The sequence below is a fragment of the Eleginops maclovinus genome, chromosome 2 (genome assembly GCF_036324505.1).
Source record: "Eleginops maclovinus isolate JMC-PN-2008 ecotype Puerto Natales chromosome 2, JC_Emac_rtc_rv5, whole genome shotgun sequence".
Lineage (NCBI taxonomy): Eukaryota > Metazoa > Chordata > Actinopteri > Perciformes > Eleginopidae > Eleginops > Eleginops maclovinus.
In genome coordinates this window covers 15,315,718-15,336,942 of record NC_086350.1, presented here as the reverse complement: position 1 = coordinate 15,336,942, position 21,225 = coordinate 15,315,718, and the positions used below count along the sequence as shown (strand labels likewise).

Below are 21,225 nucleotides of genomic sequence, written 5' to 3'. Positions count from 1 at the left end.
CCTTTATACTAGAAATTCATTGTTTGAGGTTCAACATTACTATTTTTTAACAAGAATGTTACGTGTTTTAACATTTTAACATTTATATCTTTCTGCGTTTTACTCGCTCTGCAGTCTCTTATACTGTTTTTAAACTTGTCTTTATGTGAGAAGCTACTTTGTGCTTTTATTATAATAACACCCTACCCTTTAGCCCTCGTGTGTTGTAACCCCTCTGCTTTAAGTCTAATGATTGGTATAGGCTCTTACTTGCCTTCCCTCAGGAATGGTACCTTCCAACCTCTCCATGTGCATGAAAGGTGAAACACTAAGCTCCCCCTATTTCTTCCTAATGGGACACTCTAAAGACACGGTTTGTGAAAAACTGCACGTCTCTCCATACTGATTAATCTGTGTTCAGTGAAGCTGTGCTCTTGGCATGCGAGTATGTATGGTCATGAGTTAATGCATGGGAAAATGGCAGGTGTGTGTGTGTGTGTGTGTGTGTGTGTGTGTGTGTGTGTGTGTGTGTGTGTGTGTGTGTGTGTGTGTGTGTGTGTGTGTGTGTGTGTGTGTGTGTGTGTGTGTGTGTGTGTGTGTGTGTGTGTGTGTGTGTGTGTGTGTGTCTGCGCTGGCTTCTGCGTGTTGCAGTAAGAGAGCAATAGGGTTTGAAGTGACCCCTCCATGAAATTGTATCATCCTGAAGAGGGCTGTGAAGTAGACTGTGTGAAATCAATTTGCTCAGGATCAGTCTGTCACACAACTACAAACATGCTCATTGTTTTCAAGCACTGAATGAATCCTTTCCCACATGTCTGTCGTTAGATTAGCATTTAGGTGTAGAGGCCTACACTGTCAGGTGTGTGCTCGTCACACATTTGCATGCAGTTTGCCTGATATTATATTAGAATTAGATATGAATATGTTCATCTTTGTTCTCTCTTCCTTTTTCCTCTTCTTATTCTCTCTGTGTGCATGTGCATGCAGGTTTGTGCCACTCTGCTTTTACCTCACTCCACCTGAGAGTGTTTTCCTGTTCCCTGACAGACTGTGACGGCCCCTGGGATTCCTTTTCTACAGCCCACTCTGCCCTGCAGGAAGTGACCCTCGAACCCTACCCAAATCCATTGCTCTCATCCCATCCAGCCTCAGCCCCAGACTCCCCTCATCAGCTCCCCCTAGAGGCCACAGTGTGCATGGCAGACAAAGCTCCACACCTGACAGACCACAGCTCCATGAGAGGGGCTACAGGTGGCAGGTCCACCCAGCAGAAGTGCATCATCAGGGGGCAGGGGACCCCTCAGGGGTCTGGAGAGGTGGACTGTGACAGACAGCCTCGGGCTTTGCCTCCCAAAGCTGTCCTGGGAAGGTCTGTTGAAAGGAGAGAGCAGAGGCAGAGGGAGACTTGCTCCCCCTGCTGTGAGAGAAAGGGTCTGCACACACAGGCGATGAGCACTGTCTGGCCCTGGGACCCATATGTGAGTGTGAATCTGAATGGAGCCTCTCTCGGTGGCGGAGAGGGACATGTCAGCCTCCAGGAGAGGCTGGTGTCCAGAGGTCTGTTCCCCAGAGAAGACGAGAGGGCCAGTGGGCTCTGCTGCCCCTCTAAATCCATGGAAGATAATCCTGCGAGGAGCACCGCGGCCTCCCCTGGGCCCTGGAACGTCCCCGGGTCTGACAAACTTCCTGGCACCCTGAGGTCCTGGACCTCCACAGTAAGCAGGTAGAATGATCGCACTGGTTGGACCGGATCATACTGTCGGGCTCCTCTTTCAGTTCACCATCGGATGTCCAGGAAACAGCAGTAAATCTCCCTCACCCTCTCTTTCGTTTTATTTCTCCATCTACTTCCAAAATCATACTTTACTTTTCAGTTGTTCTTACAAGATAATTATTACACCCACCACCTTAAAAACAGAGGAACTTCACAGCTGTTGTACCATACTGTATAAACCCACAACAACACAGCGTTTTGGACCCTCAGAAGCGGCAGTTAGTGTTCTGATCACAGATGGAGCACCAATGTCTGACTCTGAGTGCAGCTGTGCTTTCGACGCGTACCTTTAACTGCTCGACCGTATCTGGCTCAGATTGGTGAGTGCAACGTAACCTCAGAGGGAACAACTTTCCTCGCAGGAGAGAGACATATGAACATCCAAGCGATTTACTTTTGCTCCATTTTCTCTCTACAGTGGGAGAAAGTGAGAGTACAAATCTGAAGGGGGCAGGGACACTGACACTCCTGGAGGACATGGTACAGACCCACTTGACAGCCTGGTTAACCCGACATATGTTAGATCTCACATGCCTACCAATATATCATATACTGTAAATGTAAAGATGTGAAAAATATGTACATTTGGTAATCACAGATACATACCTGTTGGTGTTTTTTGAGGCAGTGTTGTAGTTAGATACATTGTAAAGAAAAGAGAGAAAAAAAACACCCGGACAGTATACAGTATTTTAGATCACTATTTCCATGGCCTCGTCTATTACTACATATCAAAGACTTTGCAAGTCACCAAACCCAGTGTGCATGGATATAAACCACCATGTCTTTATACAAGGACTCACATGTCTTTTAGAGGTAAAGTATAAAGAGGATAACCTCTGTGGAGCTGACCAGTTGCTACTCATGTGAGACTAAAATAAGTTGTTTTTTTTTCTCATCAAATTGAACTTTTGTGTGACTGAACAAAGTTTGCTTTGTAAGAACTCATAATACTGTTCTGGGTTATGTACGCAACTTGCTCACAAGCCAAACATGCTGTCATTGTGCAGAATTATGAGTGTTGTATTCATTTAATGCTCAACGGAAGAATTTTGTCCAGTCTATATTTCCCATTTCTATGCCTTTTACTGTGCTAAGTGTACCACATCACTGTGGGGGAGGGGCATCGGTGTGGGAAGAGGAGGCCGATGGATATGAGGTGGGGCGGAGTGCCTTACTCAAACTAATGCAGAGCTGTTGCTGTGGTGATTTGTTTCGGAACTGAATGCAAAACAGATGTTAATGACCATGCACACATATCAGCAAACCGTTGAGTTGTGGAGCCTGTTTTCCTCTGACTTAACACCCAGGAGTATATATACAGTTATCTTGATGCACTCTTATCCTATTGATGATTGCCCTGGTCCCCTGGTGTTTAACGGGGATACAATGTAGCCTGTAGCATTACATCCTCTTCTTGGAGTCGTGTTTTCTGTTGTTTCATTCGTATCATTCCAGCTTTATTTGTCCATTGAGTAAAGGAAACAGACTAAGTTTTCATTGTTGCAGGCAGCAGAAATGCTATTTGTATCTGAACCTACACGTTACATTATCTGTGGATCGGGTGTTCAATCAGAACATTTAGATACTGGCAGAGTTAAAGCGTGCTGCTATTAAACAAAGACACCTGAGATGAAGTCACTCTCCTCCTGCATTTCTCCTGATACCATCCATTCCTTTCAACAAGATGTTTGCTCTCAAGATGAGTTTAATAAAAGAATCACGATGCATTGTGACAATTGGCCTGAATGCAGCACGATGGCACATCCAAGCTGTACTGGTAAACGGGCGTAGGCCTAACTGGTCACCTGCTTTTTGCAAGACAATGCACCTGCAGACTGGGACACTAGAAAGACCTGTGTTTCATGTGATGAACATGTTATCAAGGAGCATGTCCACATGCCACTAGGCTTTAGAAATGTGTTTACTGTATGTACAAATGTCAAAGTTCAGAAAAGATGAAAGAATATTTTATCTAGCCCTCTGTCTCCGTCCAGGCCGCCCCCCTGCCTGCTGTGAGTGATTTTGTATACAAAAACAAAAAACTGCTTTATTGGAACCTGTGAAGGATGGCACGTTCATAAATCCCCATTGAGATCAAGTATAACTGTGTAGTGTTAATTGTGTATTATTCACCTTGTACAGCTGTATTCCTACAAATATGGTTTACTGTATCATTGATACTGTAGTTTCAAAGACGTGAACAACTATTTTTATGAAATGCGACAGTACTGATATATTACATTTTGCTAAAAAACAAAAAACTTGTTTACTGAAAGATATTCTGAAATACTGTCAAATAAACTCTTGACATGGTGTAAAATATGTATTTGTAGAGATTGTTTTACTTGTTGCCACAATGGTGAGACGAGACTGATCAGCAAAATCTTAGATGTGAGGTATTCTGCTTTTCAATATTTTCTGGTTCGACAAGACATTTGAAGATAGTTATTTTACATACTGAACAATTGGTTAAAAAATAATTGGTAACTAAAGTCTTAGGTGAGACTACACCAGAAACAATGCCAAAACATAATGGGTCAACATCAGGTTTTCAGTGTTTTTTATTATATAACAAATCAGCCTCATTTTCAACAATTATTTACCCACAGGAGCACTTGAGGAACAATTTAAAACCCTTGTATTCTTTTCACACATACCACTTTAGCAGCCATGCACACTCACGCAGATTTCCTTCCTTTATTGTAGCTGCTTACACTTGTCTTCAGCAAAGGTTGAACAGAGCTATGCTGGGAGTTCTCTAAGGTCACTAAACTCCATCAAAGAATCAGACTTGTGTTGATTCTGGGAGAAATTAATGCATCTATCAATCAAAGCTTACACTCAAATATTACCCTGAGAACAGTTCTGAAGGGAAAACAGCTGTGAGTGTAACATGGCGCTATAACAACAGGTACCATCTATTTAAAGGAGTCAGGTCCACAACAATGATGTAAAGAATTTGTGTTTGAATTGCTGAGCAGTTTTGCAGTGAAAATGACAGGTAATTAGGAGATATTGATAAAAATCCCTCACAGGCGGATGAACAGATGAAACTTGCACCCACCCAATAAAACAAGAGATTATACAATGATCAACACATCTTTCAACAAAGCAGGGACATATTCCTTAAGAAAACAACTTGTAAACATGTTCCTAGCATCTGGTCGCTGCTCAGCGGGTCAGGCAGAGATGGTGAGCAGAGCTGAGTCATAAGGACTCTCATGACTCAACGCCATTTTCTGTAGGAATCAAGGTTTCACCGTTGGGTGGCTCATCCACAGGAGCTTCCTGATAAAGAAGAACATAAAAATGTATAATGATCACGGTAAAATATGGTTATTTTCCAAAGAAAGAGTAACATCTAAATTGAGAAATAATGGTGTCCACAAGGTTAAAGGTCGTGTCATTGGCTTACCTTAAGATCTCTGTATATGCCCATTTGTAAACGGCAGCAAACAACATCAACTAAGAATCCTATCGCACCATGGAGCATGCCTGCAAGCGAGAAAATGATCAGACTTACTGTTTCTAAAGCTGAAGTGAAAATAACTTTTCAAGGGTGCTACTATCAATGTATAAATCATTTATAAAAGGATGATTTTTGTTCCTGGCACCTGGTCCTGTTTAGTGACTGTCCACCCTCACAAGCAGAATTATTTCTCAGCTATTTAAACTTGGAGCCCTCCAGAAACGCATCATCTTTGGGATAGTTAATGGCAATACATGAATCATCTCCTCCCATTATCTTAACTAATTTTGTGAAAACTCCTGACAGTTCAGCTTTAAAAAGATGATTTACTGGATTAGAGTACAAGATTGGAGAACAGTCAAATTCTTAAGTCCTGCGGTACCTGGTAAACCAGAGGCACTTAGTGAACCATGACTATAAAGCAGCATACCTGCACTGAAGCCTGCTGTGAGCCAATTCAATAATCTTAATCATTAAAAAGACATGGGAGTGGGATTAAATAAAAGGTTTTTTTCCCTCTGACGTTGCATTATAAATCTCAATTCAAACATCTTTTTTTATTTTTTATGGAAGAAATAAGTTCTAACTTGCCTTGAGCTGTAGGAATCCACTGAAGCTTAACCATGTTTGAACCCCTACTTTAAATACTAAATAAAATAATCAAATTAAATTAAATACATACTTAATTGCTGCAGTTAATTGTAAGATTGCTCTCCTGGCCTCTGGGCAGCCATTTGGTGCTTTTAGTTTATTACTTATTATTAGTCACAGACAACATTTATTAAGCCTTGTTTATTGTTTGGTCAAGTTAATGTAACTATTGCAAGTTAATGCGGTTGTGTCCAGGGACTGTTGGAAAATGTTTTAAATTGATTTTAAATATAGGCAATATAATATATAAGTTTAGACATTTTCATAACAATTAATGGCCTAAACATTAATGAATTCACCTTCTTTGTGAAAGTTTGCACGCAGCACGCTACAATGTGTGTCAATGAGAGTTTATTTACCTGTTGTAGAGAAAATGCCTCCAATGATTCCACAGAGTCTGACAAGAAACTGCCAAAGCGGCATGTGCTGCTCCGTGACTTTGACCATTAGTGAGCTGATATCGTATTTCATAAAGATCCCTGAGACTCCATGGCTGCCTGCAGCATGGTTTATCACTCGCTCCTGCACAGCATCAAGTGAAATACAAACATGAGTCCATCAAAGTTATACATGCATGCATACATACATGCATACATACATACATACATACATACATACATACATACATACATACATACATACATACATACATACATACATACATACATACATACATACATACATATATATACATACATACATACATACATACAGCACAAATATATATATATATATATATATATATATATACCTGTAATATGTAATATGTAAACCTACCCGCTCAGTGACTGAGTACTGGTGAGTCTCCGCAGAGATCTTGTATGTGTTCAGTTTGGTCGGCACAATGGTGATGAAGTACTGAAACATGTGGTTAGCTGAAAAAAAAAACCCAAAATATTTGTAAGCTCAGTGTAAAAGCATTAGATACCCTAATAATGGAATAATGTATGACAACACAAACACACATTCAGGAGAGATTTTCTCTGTGGCGTCCAGAGGACTGATGATCCCAGGAATCACTTCTCCAAAGGACAGGTGGTCAATCCGGTGAGAGAAGTTATAAGCTGTGACAAAAAAAAACTGTTATCACCAAGTGAATACAACTGCTTTATTTGAACAACGACCACAACTTGGATGCACGGAGTAAATATCATTGGCGTGTTCCCCCAGTGTGACAACATGCATAGAGTCTGTGTGCATACAATATAGTGAACTTACTGTCATGGCTGACGAGTGCAGCTAGATGGGCATGGCCTCTGGGATGCGGGATGGGCCTGTGCAGAAACATAAAGGTGAGCGTTCAGAGTCTGCTAAATGTTTTTAACTTTAAGTTTTATAGCTATGTAGATACATACTTTCCAACAGTAACATGGAAGTTCCCTGCCACCTTGTTAACATACAGGTGTCCATGTATCCTGCAGGCAGTAAGGGAGCTGGGGCTGTCCTCACTATTGGGAAATAGAACGAACACAATGTGGAGGAAATATCATTATTTAGGGGAGCTCCAAACACTTACTTGTTAATCTTTATAATGATATATTAAATGTTAGTTGAGGATCCTGTACCTGTGAGGCACAGAGGGAGGAGACCCTCTTATTGCACCCTTAAAGAGAACATCCTGGAGAGCGTGCTCCACCCTCAGACGCTCCTGTATGTGCAGTAGTGTCCTAACACAGAGGGACAGAAGAATATAAGAAAACAAAAATGTAATGCATGCATTTGAGGAAAAAGAGGTTTCAACATGTGAAATATACAGGCTTGCTCTCTACAAACCAGTTCAAATGAATGTACTGCTTTACTTTAAAAAATGTAAAAAATATATTTATATTCCCTCATGAGATGGATATTGGTATTCAGAGTTGTAAATGTAATGTTAATAGTATAGCTTAATACTGTTGAATGAAAAGTGCCACCGTATTCCTTTAGGGAGTGTTTATAAATACGTGTTGAAAATGTCAAAAATGTCATCTTACATGTGCCATAACCTCTGCTCTGGAGGGAGCTCAAAGTTGACCTGAAAATGAACAAAACACAAATGTCAGATAAGCAGAAGTGATATTCTATTATGAAAACATAGGTAAAATGTTGCACACTAAAGACGCTCATACTCACTGGTTCATATTTTAAGCCATCAGAAGCAACCATGTTCTCTGCCAGATCCAGAACATCTGCACCGATATCTGCAATCAAATTAAAAACATCAATGACATGCTTCTCAACTAAATATGAATGAGAGCTACTTCTTTTAAGGCTGAAATAAAAATTAAATACAGAAATGTTTTGAACTTACATTGGCAGCGCATGGCCACTGTAATGTCAACATTTATCCTCAGCTTGCTGTAAATGAAGAGCACATGCAGTGAGGGAACACACCCAGCAAAGACGACTAGGTTGAATTACAAAAACAACTTAAAGCACTTCTCTCTTACCTGCTGTAGTCCTTGTCCACCTCATATTCATACTTCATCCATGTGTTTGTGTACACAAAGAACTCCAGGAAGGCGAGGACAGCCATGAGAGTGAACGCTATCAGAGACACTGGAAAGAGTATCAAAATGAGTCACTGCAACATTAAAGTTACCCCTTTACAGTAGTGGCATGTAACCCAGTACACTTACTCAAGTACTGGACTTAAGTTCACGTTTGAGGTACTTTACTTGACTATTTACATGTAATGTATACTCCACTTCATAGCTAAATATTGTAATTTCTACCTCCCTACATTTGTGTGACAGCTTCCGCTTTTGTTTAATATTTGTCCTCTGAAATGAAACCATGTATCTCTTTCTATGCTGATTTCGATTGGCTGTGATAACATGCAGGATAAATGAGCCTTAAATTCCTTATTTTTACAGGGACACATTTTACATTTAAACCACCGAATACATGTTACCGTTTTGAAATCATGACATTTACTTGCATGGGAGTATGTATACATTGTGGTATTAGCTTGTCTCTGATCTGTAGTATCTGAAGGCTTCGTGTGGCTGAGCACTGTCCGTGTTACCTGTCCCGCCGCTGGCTGTGGCCTCCACATAGCTCTCGGGGACTTTGGGGAAGGCGTCCAACTCCTTCACTAGAGTCATAGCCTTCTTCTTGGTGAGCCTCTTCATGTTAGGAGCGGAAGTGGAGCAGCTTCAGGTGAGCCCCTCATAAAGTGGGTTAGTTTTCTTGCTGGTAGATCTTTCAGTAGTAGTATTGTCAGTGTGTCTTCCGTGTGATGACGGTGAACATCACAGCTGGTAGCAACAGTAGCACTGATGTTAGTAAAGCTAGAAAGCCAGCCGGCAAGACATGGCTACGGGCGGATGGTCTACGTAAAATAATACAAAAATGTTGTACCGTGAGCCCAGTCCCAAGGGCTTTTATTCACAGTGAAACATACAACAAGACATCCCAAAACGTGAAGTAATGTACCTGTACTGGTGTGGACGAGCTAGCTACAGTGCTGTTCAACCCAGTGTGTGAAATAAAAACTGCTTCTTTCCGGGCTTAGCGCCCTCTGGCGGTAGCTATCAATAACCGTTGGATACAAACATGCAGCATTGTAAAACCACAAAGGTACACACCTGTTTAAAATAAGTGTTAGTGCTTTTATATGAACATTTCTATAATAATCAGCATTTTTTAAATCTTTAACTATTTGTTATATGTCCATATTACCTTCCTATTCCAAATCAGTGCAGAACTATTTAACTACACTGGAAAAGGAGGACACACCTATATTTAGTTAAATGTTGGTGCTTTTATGTGAAGATTTCAATGAAATAATCAGCAGTATTTGAACCGTAAACTATTTTTATACTCAATAGCCTCTATGTCATGTGCAATAGCCTGGGACATTATGAGTCCGACTCAATGCAGCATTGAAGAACTACTGTGAACAAGACTCTTTTTTTTGCTTTGGAAAAAATCGATGAGTTGTCAATTCAAATACTGCTGATTATATCATACAAATAGTCGTATTCAGATTTTTTTTAAAACACTAACCTTCTATAAAAGGAGGTGTCAGGTGCCAATGTAGATCTAAACTGCTGCATGGATTTGGAGTCATTAAGTCACATGACATGGAAGCCATTAAACATACATTTTTTCCCTTGTGTCAAAATTTAGTTTTATTACCTTAAATATTTCAGGTGATATTATGCTCATATGGTGCATATTTGTAAAAAAAGGTTTGCCTCGCTCAGATTAACTCTGCTCATTGTGTGCAGTAACCAGTATACTGTAACATTACATAGCCCAATGGACGGATTATGAGATGCTGCCCTATGCATAAGCACATAAATCAGATTAAAGTCCAGTGATTTTAGCATATTCAGAAGCCCACTATTGCATTGCATCAATTCTGAACATAACTAAATTCAACCTCAACCATAATCCATCCATGAAGTGGATAATCATTTTTTTTTATGCTGATCTGACACATTTGTTGTTTTGTTTTTAGAGCTCATATTTCCTAACAGATTTAAAATGAGTTATGCTACTATCCACCAATTGCCACACACTGAAACTTTTGGGTTCTATGGCAACAGAGCAGTTGCCGCTTACATACATACATACATACATACATACATACATACATACATACATACATACATACATACATACATACATACATACATACATACATACATACATACATACATACATACATACATACATACAGCATCAGTTGTATTTTCACCTTGAATCAACATTATTTACTGCCTTGATGCTTACAATTTGAGAGGGCTAAGCTAGTTGCTTACCTTACGTTTGGTTTAAATGTAATATCTTTCTCTTTGCATCTTATTGTTATGCAAAGAATGTTTTATTTAAAATACATCAAAGGACACCATTTGGCAGATATTGTTCATAAACGTGAGCCAAAAACAGTTGTCAAGATACAATAACAAATCTTATAAATCATTTTTTGTTATTCTCTCAATTTAGGACAGTGGAGTCAATACATTAATTTATATTACATTATTATTATGAAGCAGCTTTAATATCTGATTATTATACTCTCCTTTCAAAGAATCAGGAGCTGTTTTTTGAAACCACAAAATAAAACTGAGTTGTAAAAATATGACAAAAACAAATGAAGCACATTTTAAGATGGATTTTCCCTTTTACACCAAGACTATCTTTAATGGGGAGCAAGGGATGATTGGATCCTTCACTCACACAGCCTGGTTTCCAGCTCTCTTCTCAACGAGCCTCTGCCCTGCTATTGTGTTCTTGAGTAGTTTGCTGAATCACTCATATTATAGTTTTTCCTGCGATGCAAGGTGGCAAGGTTTCCATAAAGCATCAGAGAAAATGCTGCAGTAATGTTCATTAATGCACCAACAAACATATTTCCCAGTTTAAAAAGGGGCCTATAGAATTAAAATGCTGCATTATGATGATATTGTAATAGTAAAAACAGAAGCAGCTGTGTTTCAGGTTAAGAACATTAATGTCTGTTAAGTAACAGAAATCATGACAGAAATCATGAGTCAGGTGTGCATCTCTTCAAACAACAAATAACTCTATATGCTTATTACCATTTAATAAGTGAGGGTTTACTTAACTTTCAGTACTAGGATATAGACATCTATAGTGAGACACTATATCACTTCAAGTACTACCTGCTTTTTTTAGTGCTATGCAGGCATAAAACAAATAACCATGCTGACAAATATCCAGCATCCACAGACAGTTCATAGCCACATCTAACATCAAGGTTGTGACGCTCTTCCAAACAGGAGTGGAAATGTCATGTTGAGGCCACCACAAACTCAAATGTACATCATGATCTCCTGCTAAAATCGTGAATTGAAGCTCAAGAGGCTGAAATCCATTCCCATACTGCTCACTATTCCGCAGGTACAGAGTCCGGACCCTCGTCCTGCAGGACAGCTGTCTCTAAGCCATCGGAGGTAGGCGTGTCAGGAAGCTCTTGAGAGAGATCTTCAGAGCATCTGCTCACAGTGGGTGAGATGACATCTGGACTTGTGTCACAGGACTCTGTGCTTTGCTCCGAAGTGGCTATTGTAATGGCTGTAGCAGCACTGGGGGGAACTGGATCAAACTCATCGTCGTCGTCCCCCAGGATGGGCGATTCATGAATATCTGACAGACAAACATAAATATCTCAGACAAGATGTTTTAGGGAAGTCCACTGATGTTATAAAATGACAAATGGAAATAAATTGTAACTTACTGCTGAAAGCTTCTGGGTACTGCTTAGCAATCTTCCCTTTTAGTGTCCTATGAAAGCAAAGGAGGCCAATAAACAGAGATGTCTGAAGTGTGTGTGTGTGTGTGTGTGTGTGTGTGTGTGTGTGTGTGTGTGTGTGTGTGTGTGTGTGTGTGTGGTGACATACCTGATCCTCCTGAAGACGCTGTCCAGATCTTTTTCATTTCCACAAGGGTGCGAGTGTGGAGAAGGAAGCGCTCGTTCATCTGCTGCAGTCGCACGTTGGAGAGCCCGTTGAAGTTGATCAACATTTCATTGGTTTTCTCAAAGCGGTCAAGCCTGTTTTTTTTTTTTAAATGTTCAGCAAAGCAAAAATTATCTTAGATATAGGTTTAACGAAAAACAATGCAGTTTTTAAAATCACTGCCACATGCAAGGAAAATGACCTGACACACAACACACCCGTTGTATATTTGGTAACGCAAAGAAGCAGAAAAGCCACATGAAGATAATCACACCATGACACTCACATGTGTCTCTGAGCCTGGATGATAGCGTTAACATCCTCAGAGTTAACCATACTCAGCATCCTGTTACAGAACACGCCAGATGCTGTGGGCTCCACCATGGTGACGACAAAGCTGCAAATACAAACCTTTATTTAGCAGAGCGAGAAGTATAATATGATTTATCGAGCTCATAAATCATGTTTAAACATAAAACGAATGGACACAGTTAGTTACTCAGTGCCGATACAGCTAGTTATATTGTTTGGAATATACAGTCTACGGTTACATGCATTAACAGCAGCACACTTGTCATTTTCTACAGTCAAACACATGCGTTTAGTTTATCTGTGATATTTTAATGCAGCACTTGTGTAACGGTGATGAACTTCATTAACGTTCAGTAAAGTCCCCTGTTAGCATTAGAAACCAGATTATCGTTAACGTTAGCTGGTGAGCTAAACTACCCAGCGAAGCAACATAAGCTCTGTTAGCTACCTCACTCCCTCCAAGGATGTTTGCGTCGACCTCTGGTTAATTTAATAGCGGATTTGAAACGATTGCTGCAGCCCAAAGGTGCATCTGACAGCAGGCTGTAAAATAAAAACAAAGCACTTCCGTGTTTTTTTATATTCCGGTCACAGGACCACCGTTTCCGGTGCTTTGAAAATAAAATAAAAAGTCCTTTTTTTTTCTTTATTCAAAACTCTGCAAATTACAAAAGCACATTGAAACAATCCTAAATGGTTCATTGTTAATAAATAACTTAAATTAATAACAGGGAAACTAGTATAGAAAGAATAGACAAAGATCGACGTTTCTTGACAAAATTAACAATCAGGTGCTTTTACTGTATTTCGACTGGGCTGTATTATTCTATATCAATCACTTTAAAAATATAATTTATCTTGTGAAAAAAACGTAGAAGGTTCCTGTGCATTTTCTGTAGTCTCTTGGTTATATTTGGTATTTCCAATAATTGAAGGAAAGGAGAAATGTCTGCAGCTGTCATATGAAAATGAAATGCTCCCAAGCTCTGCTTCTTCTGCTTCTTCTCAAAGGCAAACAAATGTTAAAGTTTGATCAGAGACTAAAACGTATAAGATGTTATGCTGTATATAACTCAAATTCAGCAACTGTAATTCAATAACTCCAAACTTCAAGAAAACTCACAAAAGTACTTTTATTAAGGGACAAGTAAAAAAAGTACATGATTTATAAAAAATACAAAATTGCTTTGTCTAACTTCTAAGCTAAGTAAATGCATAGCAACAGTACATGCAAGTCTAAAGTTAGATATCCTACAATTCTATAACCTTGTTAAGCTACAAGCTAAAAGGGAAAAGTACATTTTGGTTGCAATCTATCATTCAGTCTACATGATACATATCCAAAGTGATGGTACAGAATAAGTTAGGTTGCACGCAACTCAACTGATGAGTAAATAAATACTTAACATTTCACAAATATTGACATCCGGTAATTCAACGCAATGTTAAACGAAGCCTGCGTGAGAATTACATTCGATTTCTGAAGTACAAAATCATTCTACATTTAAGCTAAAGATGAAAAGAGTTCATAGTATTACACTTCTAAGCAGGGATGCAGTGATACAAATAAATATGAAATAAATAAATAATGAAACCCATATAACAGCCATATGGCTTACCCAACCCCTTATGTACATCCCACACCCTCTGCTCCCGACTACTACATCACATTTATGAAATTTCATTAGTGTTCCGTTTACCATAAACATACATACAAATGACCTCGGACAAGCACAAGTGTCCATAGAAAACCTGCATTGATTTGACATTGGGTGAATTTCAATGTGCTTTGGCTTTCGTTTTGATAAATAAAGTAATATTAGGCTATATATCACAACACATTTGTGGTATAGAAGAGGCAATGGCATAGAATTTCAACTTGTACAAAGTTGTTTACCTATACTGACCCAGGAATGAAGGGAATCACTGATATTGAGATTGCTGAATGACTATAGACCGATTGTGTTTTACTGTTGTTTTGTGTGGTATTGTTATGCACAGAATTTTCTATTTTTCCTTTTTTTTTCTTACATATAAAAATAAGTTAAAACTTCAGAGAAATGGATCCTAAAAAATAAAAGTAAGATTTACAGTTTATATAAGGCCATGCAATTTTAGTAGACTCATGCATCAGATCATCAGGTCTTTTGGATGAGTGGGCTTGCCATTCATGCAAAATGCACTATGTGTTGCTGAGGCCACAATAAATATACTGTCCCTTTGTGTTCCTTAATACCGATCCAGAATTAACACTAGCACTGTCTGTAACACATCATTAAGGCTGGTGTATTTGCTGTTGAAGCTGTGAATAGGCCTTATTCAAAATGGGACCCACACAGGTATTTGCACATAGAGACAGTCTACAAACACAAACGCTTTGATAGGAATGGGTGTGAAAAGATAAAAACACAAGGGCTACTGTACAGGTCTGTGCTCTATCAATGTAAAGTGTCATTCATTCCAAAACAACATATCCACCCTTTCAAAAAGAGCCATCTACTCTCAACAAAGGAAGCAAAAGTAATGCCATCATTTATTTCTTAACATATATGCTCCTGAAATATCCACACTGAGAATGGATTCAGCTGTGTTTTGAAATGTTGAGTAATGATTTCAAGTAGCACCCTTTTCTCTGAGTTAGTGGATGTATTGTGTTTTGGAATAAAACCTTTTGAATGTACCAGCAAACAAGAGCACCAGCATTTAATCTAAAGTAGTTTAAAAACACCATGGAAAATGGTCCATCATTAGAATGGTATGAATATTAAATACAAAACAAGAGTGGTAAAACAACAGTTCATAAATTACCATTGAAACAAAATAAACAAACCTCCAACATTTGTATGGAGAGGACCAAAGGATTTTCAGCTGCTTTATGATTGAAGGCAATCTGAGGCCACTTCTTTCTGTAAGTGCTTGAGAAAAAAAACAGCTCCTCAAGATTTCTTCAGAGATGTGTGCAAGGCGGAGTTTTGACTTTACCACCCATCCTCCATCCCCGCCGTGTCACATAGCTGTGCAGGCTCTGCAGTTTCCTCACACCTTGGTGTCTCCTTCACTTCCGTCTGGGATTCATGACCACTGACATCTATGCCCACCTGCCCCTCCTCCATCTCCACCTCTTCCTCCTCATCTTCCTCCTCCTCCTCTTCCTCCTCCTCCTGCTGCTGCTGCTGCTGCTGCTGCTGCTGCCGTTGTTTGTTACGGCAGCATGGTTTGAACAAATGGGGGTCGATGAGCACCTCCCCGAAGCGCCCCTTGTAGATTATTCCACAGCACACCTTTTGCCTAGACAAAACACAACACATTGCATTTATTCAAGTGTGTGAAGCAACACCAAAACTATTAAAAGGGTCCATCTGTGTTTTACATCTGTCAGGCTATTATTAAAAGTGAGAGAGTGAGAGAGTGAGTGAGTGAGTGAGTGAGTGAGTGAGTGAGTGAGTGAGTGAGTGAGTGAGTGTGAGTGAGTGAGTGAGTGAGTGAGTGAGTGAGTGAGTGAGTGAGTGAGTGAGTGAGTAGCTTTGTTATTCTTGCATGCCTCTAAAGTTAACAGAGAAATCAAAACCCAAAAATATTATTTAGGAATTGAAGATATACAATTATATCCAAACATATTTTTTCAAACTCACACAACTCCTGCAGTACAAGTCAAGTCTCATTTATCCATTTGTATGCTCTGTACTTCTTAAACACATGCATTTTCTCCAAAACCTTACTTAAACAGTATCATGCCTGTGTAAAAACCCTACTTGTTAATGTGAGTACTCTATGAAGAAGTCTTTAATTAATAATTAGTAAAGTTTTAGTGAAAATGCATGTGTTTCAAGAGTAGTGATTGTTTGACTGGATAAATGAGACATTATATTGTACAAGTTGAGTGAGAGTATTTAAACAGCTGTTTTGATATTGGTTTGCTTAAGCTAAACATTATTTCACTGTAAACTATTTCAATTCAACAAGAATGTCCACCCTTTTTCGATTTTTTTTTACTGTGGAGGTGCGTTAGAAACAAAGTTTTCTTCAAGATAACACAGGCTGAGTGATTGATATGCAAATTATCTTTTTGGGGGTGACATTTTCTTTAAAGTCATTGACTTCTTGCCTTAACAATTTGAGAATGTAAGCAATTCCAACAAATCTTAGTTTGCCCAATTACTTTATTTGCATAAAAAGCTTGAAATATACCCCTTCATTCACCCCTTTCTTTAAGCATATTCGAATATCAAGCAAAATGTACCTACATTTGATTGACTTTGCGAACCTACAACTTAACTTATAAGGCAATATACAGCTCACCTCTAGTATGGGGCCCAGTCCTTCGTATGTTATGTTTGGACATCTTTGATAGTGTCAATAAAAAGCTGACGTGTTGCTGCAAATAGTAAATAACAAGTCAGTGCTGGTGCTTCACTGCACTGTATAACTTACCTCTTCCAGTAAGTGAGGTCCAGAAATGAGAAAACGGGGGATCGGCTGGATCCTGGGCTGAGCTCTGAGTCTGAACCGTCATCTGACAGGTTGCTGTAGCTTGGAGACTGAGCCGGGGAGGTGCTGGAGGTGGTACTGTGTGCATCTGAATCTGAGGGTGGAACAATGATGGGTTAAATTAAGTATTTGCTGTGTATGTGTAAATGTACTCTTTAAGGGAACAAAGAAGAAAGTGCCATTAGACGTGTATCTGAATGCCAAATTGGAGAACTCACTGCTTCTTTTGAGCTCTTTCTGCAGCCTGCTGATCTGGCTCGGCCGTGCTTTCTTGGAGATGGACTTTATTTTCTTGGGCCTGGAAGTTATCTTTAGGCTAGGACCTCCTCTGGCATCAACAACCTGTATGAAGAAAATAAAAAATAAATAGTAGGCCTACTACATAATTATGGTATTTTATCACGACCATGCAATTAATGCAAATTCAAACTCACATGGTTCCAGTTCTTCTTGGTCCCCACAGGAAGCTTTTTCCATCGTTTCACCAGGAGCACACAGGCGTTACAGATTTCTCCAGATCGAGTTTCGCTCAACCTGCAACACAATTATAGTTTGTCAAGTAATGGGACAGAAGCTAAATTGGTCAAATCAATAAGGTATGTTGGGATACACACATCCAGGCGGATCTCTCTCTCCAAACCTCACGTGTTCGGCTATGTCTCTTACCCAAAACAGCTCCTGAAGTCTTTCTCGTAGCGCTTACTGTCGGTAAAACGAGAGCTTGATGACTTCGCGCGGCAGATGCAGCAGCCATCCAAACTCCTGTACATTTTTGGCTTATGAAAGCCAAACATCTGTGTGCGAAAAAGATATTCAATATTCAAATATCAAGCTCTCATCGATGTGCATCATGTGTAGACTGCAGTAGCCTACCTCGCTGCAGCTGCACATATTTTATTGAACCATTTCAGTTTATGTGAATGAATGCAAACAATGCTGGTGTTTCTCACATTCACCGAGCACTACAAAATTCAAGGAAAGCTATTTTGTTGGTGCATATCTCTACGCTTTGACCCACATGGGGGATAAGTAGGTCAACAGTCAGACAGCGTGTCAGACAGATCATGTCACCATGCTGAGCTCACAGGATACACGCTTCATTTTGGGAACTCAAAATATTAGCACGCACTTAGTCGGATCCTCGAGCCTTCGGAGGATACGGTATTTGTTGGTTGTAAAATGGAAGCATATTGCCAGAGTAATGCAAACATCTGAATGTGTGAGGGGGAATTCACTCGTAATGCTTTAAACACGCCGATTATGCAGAGGAATTATAATTTATGTTGCTAGGCAAAATGTAATCTCCACAGCACATGTGGACCTGAACTGCGGCAAAACTGCGAGCCGCGCCCCCCAGACTGGGTTTTTTTTTTTTTTTTTTTTTGCCATCAGTCCTCCGGGTCCTCAGAGAGCAGACAGAGAGCAGAAGAAAATGAGAGACCTCTCACTCTGCTGGTTACCTCACGCGACACCTAATTACAAGAACCATAAGAATGTATTTTGAATAACTGCAGATATCAGAATAACTACGAGAAGGAAGTTAAATGAGGATGTAAATCAAATTTGAAATCACTTACAGCAGTAATAAATCTAACAATCTGAAATAAGGAAAACTGTGGAACGCTATTATTTATTAAAAATAACTCTTGTATTATGTCAGTACGATAACGTCTGTACAATAATACACAACATGGCTATATCTAGCCTTGCAAAGCCAGATTTAAAAGTATACAATTTCTTGGAATTGCATGTTGTATACTTTCTAACTTGCGAATAAACTTGAAAGTGAAGTCTTTTTAACCAGGAAGGTGCAGGCTAGTTATACATTAGAGTCCTGAATAAAAAATAGTACATTAAACTTAGAGGTGTCATTATACAACAGACTTAAAATTAACCCTCATTTAAGAAACGTATTTGACATACAAACACATGAATAACAAAATAAAGCACTTGCCAGAAAGGACAAAATGGTCAAAAGGGTAATAAAATATATATGTTTAAGATTAGGCATACTACGTATTTACATTTGTCATATTATATATTATTATTTTTAACAGAAAACACTACAAGTAAGATCACTTATTCACTCTCAAGTAGCTCATCTGTAGTTGCAGACGATCTCTGCAGCAGAATACAGTACGTGACGCAACTCAACATGGCAACACACTTCAAAGGCGGAGGCAGTATGGCGAAGGGGGTGTGATGCGATTTTCCGCAAAAACTGTAATATTCCAAGTAAACTGTACAAATCCAGCTGAAAGCAGTTCAGACTTGATTAAATAACATATGCCGTTAGTAAAATATAAGAAGGCCCCGATAAATTCGCTTGTTTTTATCGAGAGAAAAGTGCAAGTCGCCAATTTCACCGCCCACTTCAGCGAGGAAGCATGGCATGCCACACGACCTGCTTCATGCGCACCCATTTTATGATGACCGTCCCCTGCACGATGTTGCCCGACTTTCCTTCCCAACATGAACTTTATTTAGTGAAATCAACTAAGGCAAACATATTTCGGATGAAAATATATTATTTTCAACTGTAAAGGAAAGCCGTTCCTAGACAATTGTGAAATTTGATCTTAATTCTTTGTTATTCCACAGCCGCGTCACTGCAACAGTCTACCTTCCACTACATGTGCACGAAGTTGAAAGCGATGGCATGCATAAAGTCGGTTTTTGTGCTCTTTTTAAACACTAAACAACATTTTCTTGTACCCAGTGCGAGTTTTGGGAGACGTTCATGGACAGTTTTGTGTTTGAGGTGGCTGTTTTGTTGACAGGGGCGCCCGCGTGCTGAGACTGAGACGCATCTCTGGTCCGGGTGGGCGTGAGAGATTCAACTTGTCTTATTAAGCAAGAGCAGACTGCAGGCGCACTACCACAACAATGTGGATATTAATGCATTTTAGAAGCTTGGGTTTCCGACCGTAACGACCACAGTTACCGACTTTAGTCAAATTTCGGGGTTTTAAAAGGGAGCTATTTCCTCCGACAACAATAACAGCCATCTCTCATGCCTGCGTATGAAGCCAATTCTGACACTATTTAACATATTTTCGCGTAAACCTTGCCTTTTTCACACTTTGTACGGTTACTTTAACTGTCTATAAGGCGACTTACTCAAGGAGTTGACCACCCAGCCGGTGTTGCTGCAGGCCTAAAAAGAGCAATTGTTCTAAGACAACTCGGAGCTTGTTTTAAATGTCACATCTGAACATACAGCGAATACTTTAAAACCTCGTAAAGCTTCAAAGATCATCCACACAATTAGAAATCAGATCCAATCTTTACCTTGTTGCAAGCTGTGTGGATCTGATACAAAGTAGTATTCCTTACAGCGCGTCGCTACGATGTGACTATTATGAAAATCAAGCCGCATCAGTAGCCCGCTCCCTTGTTGATGTCTGCGCCTGTGGACCGGACTGGATAGTTGTGGACACACTGCGCATGCGTTGTATCCACACCTCCATTTCAGAGTAGGGCAGAAGGCTTTTTTCTTTTTCTTCAATCAAAGCATTTACATAAACGACGTGTGACGTGTCCGTGCGTCTGCATGCTACTGGCCTTATAAGGATGGGAACATTGCGCGGGAACAGGGGGCTCGGCCCCGGTTGCTATGGCACATTGGAGAGCGTAATCAAGGGGGCGGGGCCTGTCGTTTTACTACAGAGCGCCAGATGGCCGGTCTGCAGGCTCGGCGTCTAGCAGCGAGAAGTGCTTTGTTGATTTCAATTGCGTGACAGATTAGTGGTAAATAAAAGGTGCGAGAAACATGGCCTCCATCCAGTGGTTAGTTCAGGGCGATAAACCACTTGGGTCCTCTTGACTGTGGATTTGTTTGCGCAATGTGTTACAGAACAGGGTCAATAACAAGGTTTTCTCTGGATAAATGCTCACAATTTCCCGTGGGCTACAGTGCTTCACACTGTTTTTTATTAAATTAGATTACAATATATGTATAGTAATAATTTAACATAGGGCATAAACAAGAAAAGTTACTAGTTTGATTTGAATTTTTTGCTTATATCTTGTTAAACCCAAATTAAAAACATATATACAAATCAGGCACAGTTATGGCAGTGAATTTAATATATTTATAAAAAACCTATCAAGGAGTTAAAGGTCTTGAGTTGCACAGT

At 39.7% G+C, this 21,225-nt stretch overlaps 4 protein-coding genes and 1 long non-coding RNA gene across 5 annotated transcripts in view; 2 read left to right on the top strand and 3 right to left on the bottom strand.

Annotated features, from left to right (window-relative positions):
* LOC134881495 (membrane-associated guanylate kinase, WW and PDZ domain-containing protein 2-like) overlaps nt 1-4,078 on the top strand; it is a 76,259-nt gene extending 72,181 nt beyond the window's left edge. Inside the window, exon 22 of the mRNA XM_063908883.1 lies at nt 1,027-4,078. Within this exon, the coding sequence (XP_063764953.1) occupies nt 1,027-1,706 (680 nt within the window). The 3' untranslated portion in view covers nt 1,707-4,078. The remainder of the gene's footprint in view (nt 1-1,026) is intronic.
* A 221-nt stretch (nt 4,079-4,299) lies between these two features.
* On the bottom strand, nt 4,300-9,534 carry LOC134881462 (endoplasmic reticulum-Golgi intermediate compartment protein 2-like). Its single transcript, XM_063908817.1, has 13 exons — nt 8,884-9,534; nt 8,306-8,414; nt 8,167-8,213; nt 7,989-8,056; nt 7,850-7,890; nt 7,442-7,543; nt 7,232-7,324; nt 7,095-7,150; nt 6,842-6,940; nt 6,654-6,751; nt 6,236-6,398; nt 5,172-5,251; nt 4,300-5,044 (listed from the first exon to the last, which is right to left on the bottom strand). The coding sequence occupies exons 1-13, from the start codon at nt 8,987-8,989 to the stop codon at nt 4,976-4,978; spliced, it is 1,131 nt and encodes a 376-aa protein (XP_063764887.1). The 5' UTR covers nt 8,990-9,534; the 3' UTR covers nt 4,300-4,975.
* On the top strand, nt 8,651-12,153 carry LOC134881511 (uncharacterized). The gene is made up of 2 exons (XR_010168053.1): nt 8,651-9,017; nt 11,730-12,153. It is a non-coding gene; the product is annotated as an uncharacterized LOC134881511 (long non-coding RNA).
* On the bottom strand, nt 10,170-13,194 carry kxd1 (KxDL motif containing 1). Its single transcript, XM_063908857.1, is given in 6 exon segments — nt 10,170-11,975; nt 12,067-12,113; nt 12,230-12,263; nt 12,266-12,381; nt 12,573-12,683; nt 13,047-13,194. Coding segments are annotated over 5 exon segments (552 nt in total). The 5' UTR covers nt 12,671-12,683; nt 13,047-13,194; the 3' UTR covers nt 10,170-11,718.
* A 518-nt stretch (nt 13,195-13,712) lies between these two features.
* Nucleotides 13,713-20,578, bottom strand: sinhcaf (SIN3-HDAC complex associated factor). Its single transcript, XM_063908844.1, has 6 exons — nt 20,378-20,578; nt 17,753-17,880; nt 17,521-17,620; nt 17,305-17,428; nt 17,030-17,180; nt 13,713-15,886 (listed from the first exon to the last, which is right to left on the bottom strand). Exons 2-6 carry the CDS (start codon nt 17,878-17,880, stop codon nt 15,577-15,579), a joined length of 813 nt encoding a protein of 270 aa, XP_063764914.1. The 5' UTR covers nt 20,378-20,578; the 3' UTR covers nt 13,713-15,576.
* Nucleotides 20,579-21,225: the final 647 nt, after the last annotated feature.

Bases quoted from the DNA above. Each gene is read 5' to 3' on its own strand.
- LOC134881462 (XM_063908817.1), bottom strand. From the start codon at position 8,989: ATGAAGAGGCTCACCAAGAAGAAGGCTATGACTCTAGTGAAGGAGTTG. The intron at 7,891-7,988 runs GTGAGTATGAGC...GTTCATTTTCAG, and splicing joins ATGGCTTAAAATATGAACCA to GTCAACTTTGAGCTCCCTCC. The intron at 5,045-5,171 runs GTAAGCCAATGA...CTTCTTTATCAG, and splicing joins GCATATACAGAGATCTTAAG to GAAGCTCCTGTGGATGAGCC.
- sinhcaf (XM_063908844.1), bottom strand. From the start codon at position 17,880: ATGTTTGGCTTTCATAAGCCAAAAATGTACAGGAGTTTGGATGGCTGC. The intron at 17,621-17,752 runs GTAAGAGACATA...ATTGTGTTGCAG, and splicing joins GACTTCAGGAGCTGTTTTGG to GTTGAGCGAAACTCGATCTG. The intron at 15,887-17,029 runs GTAAGTTATACA...TGTTTTGTCTAG, and splicing joins GACCTCACTTACTGGAAGAG to GCAAAAGGTGTGCTGTGGAA.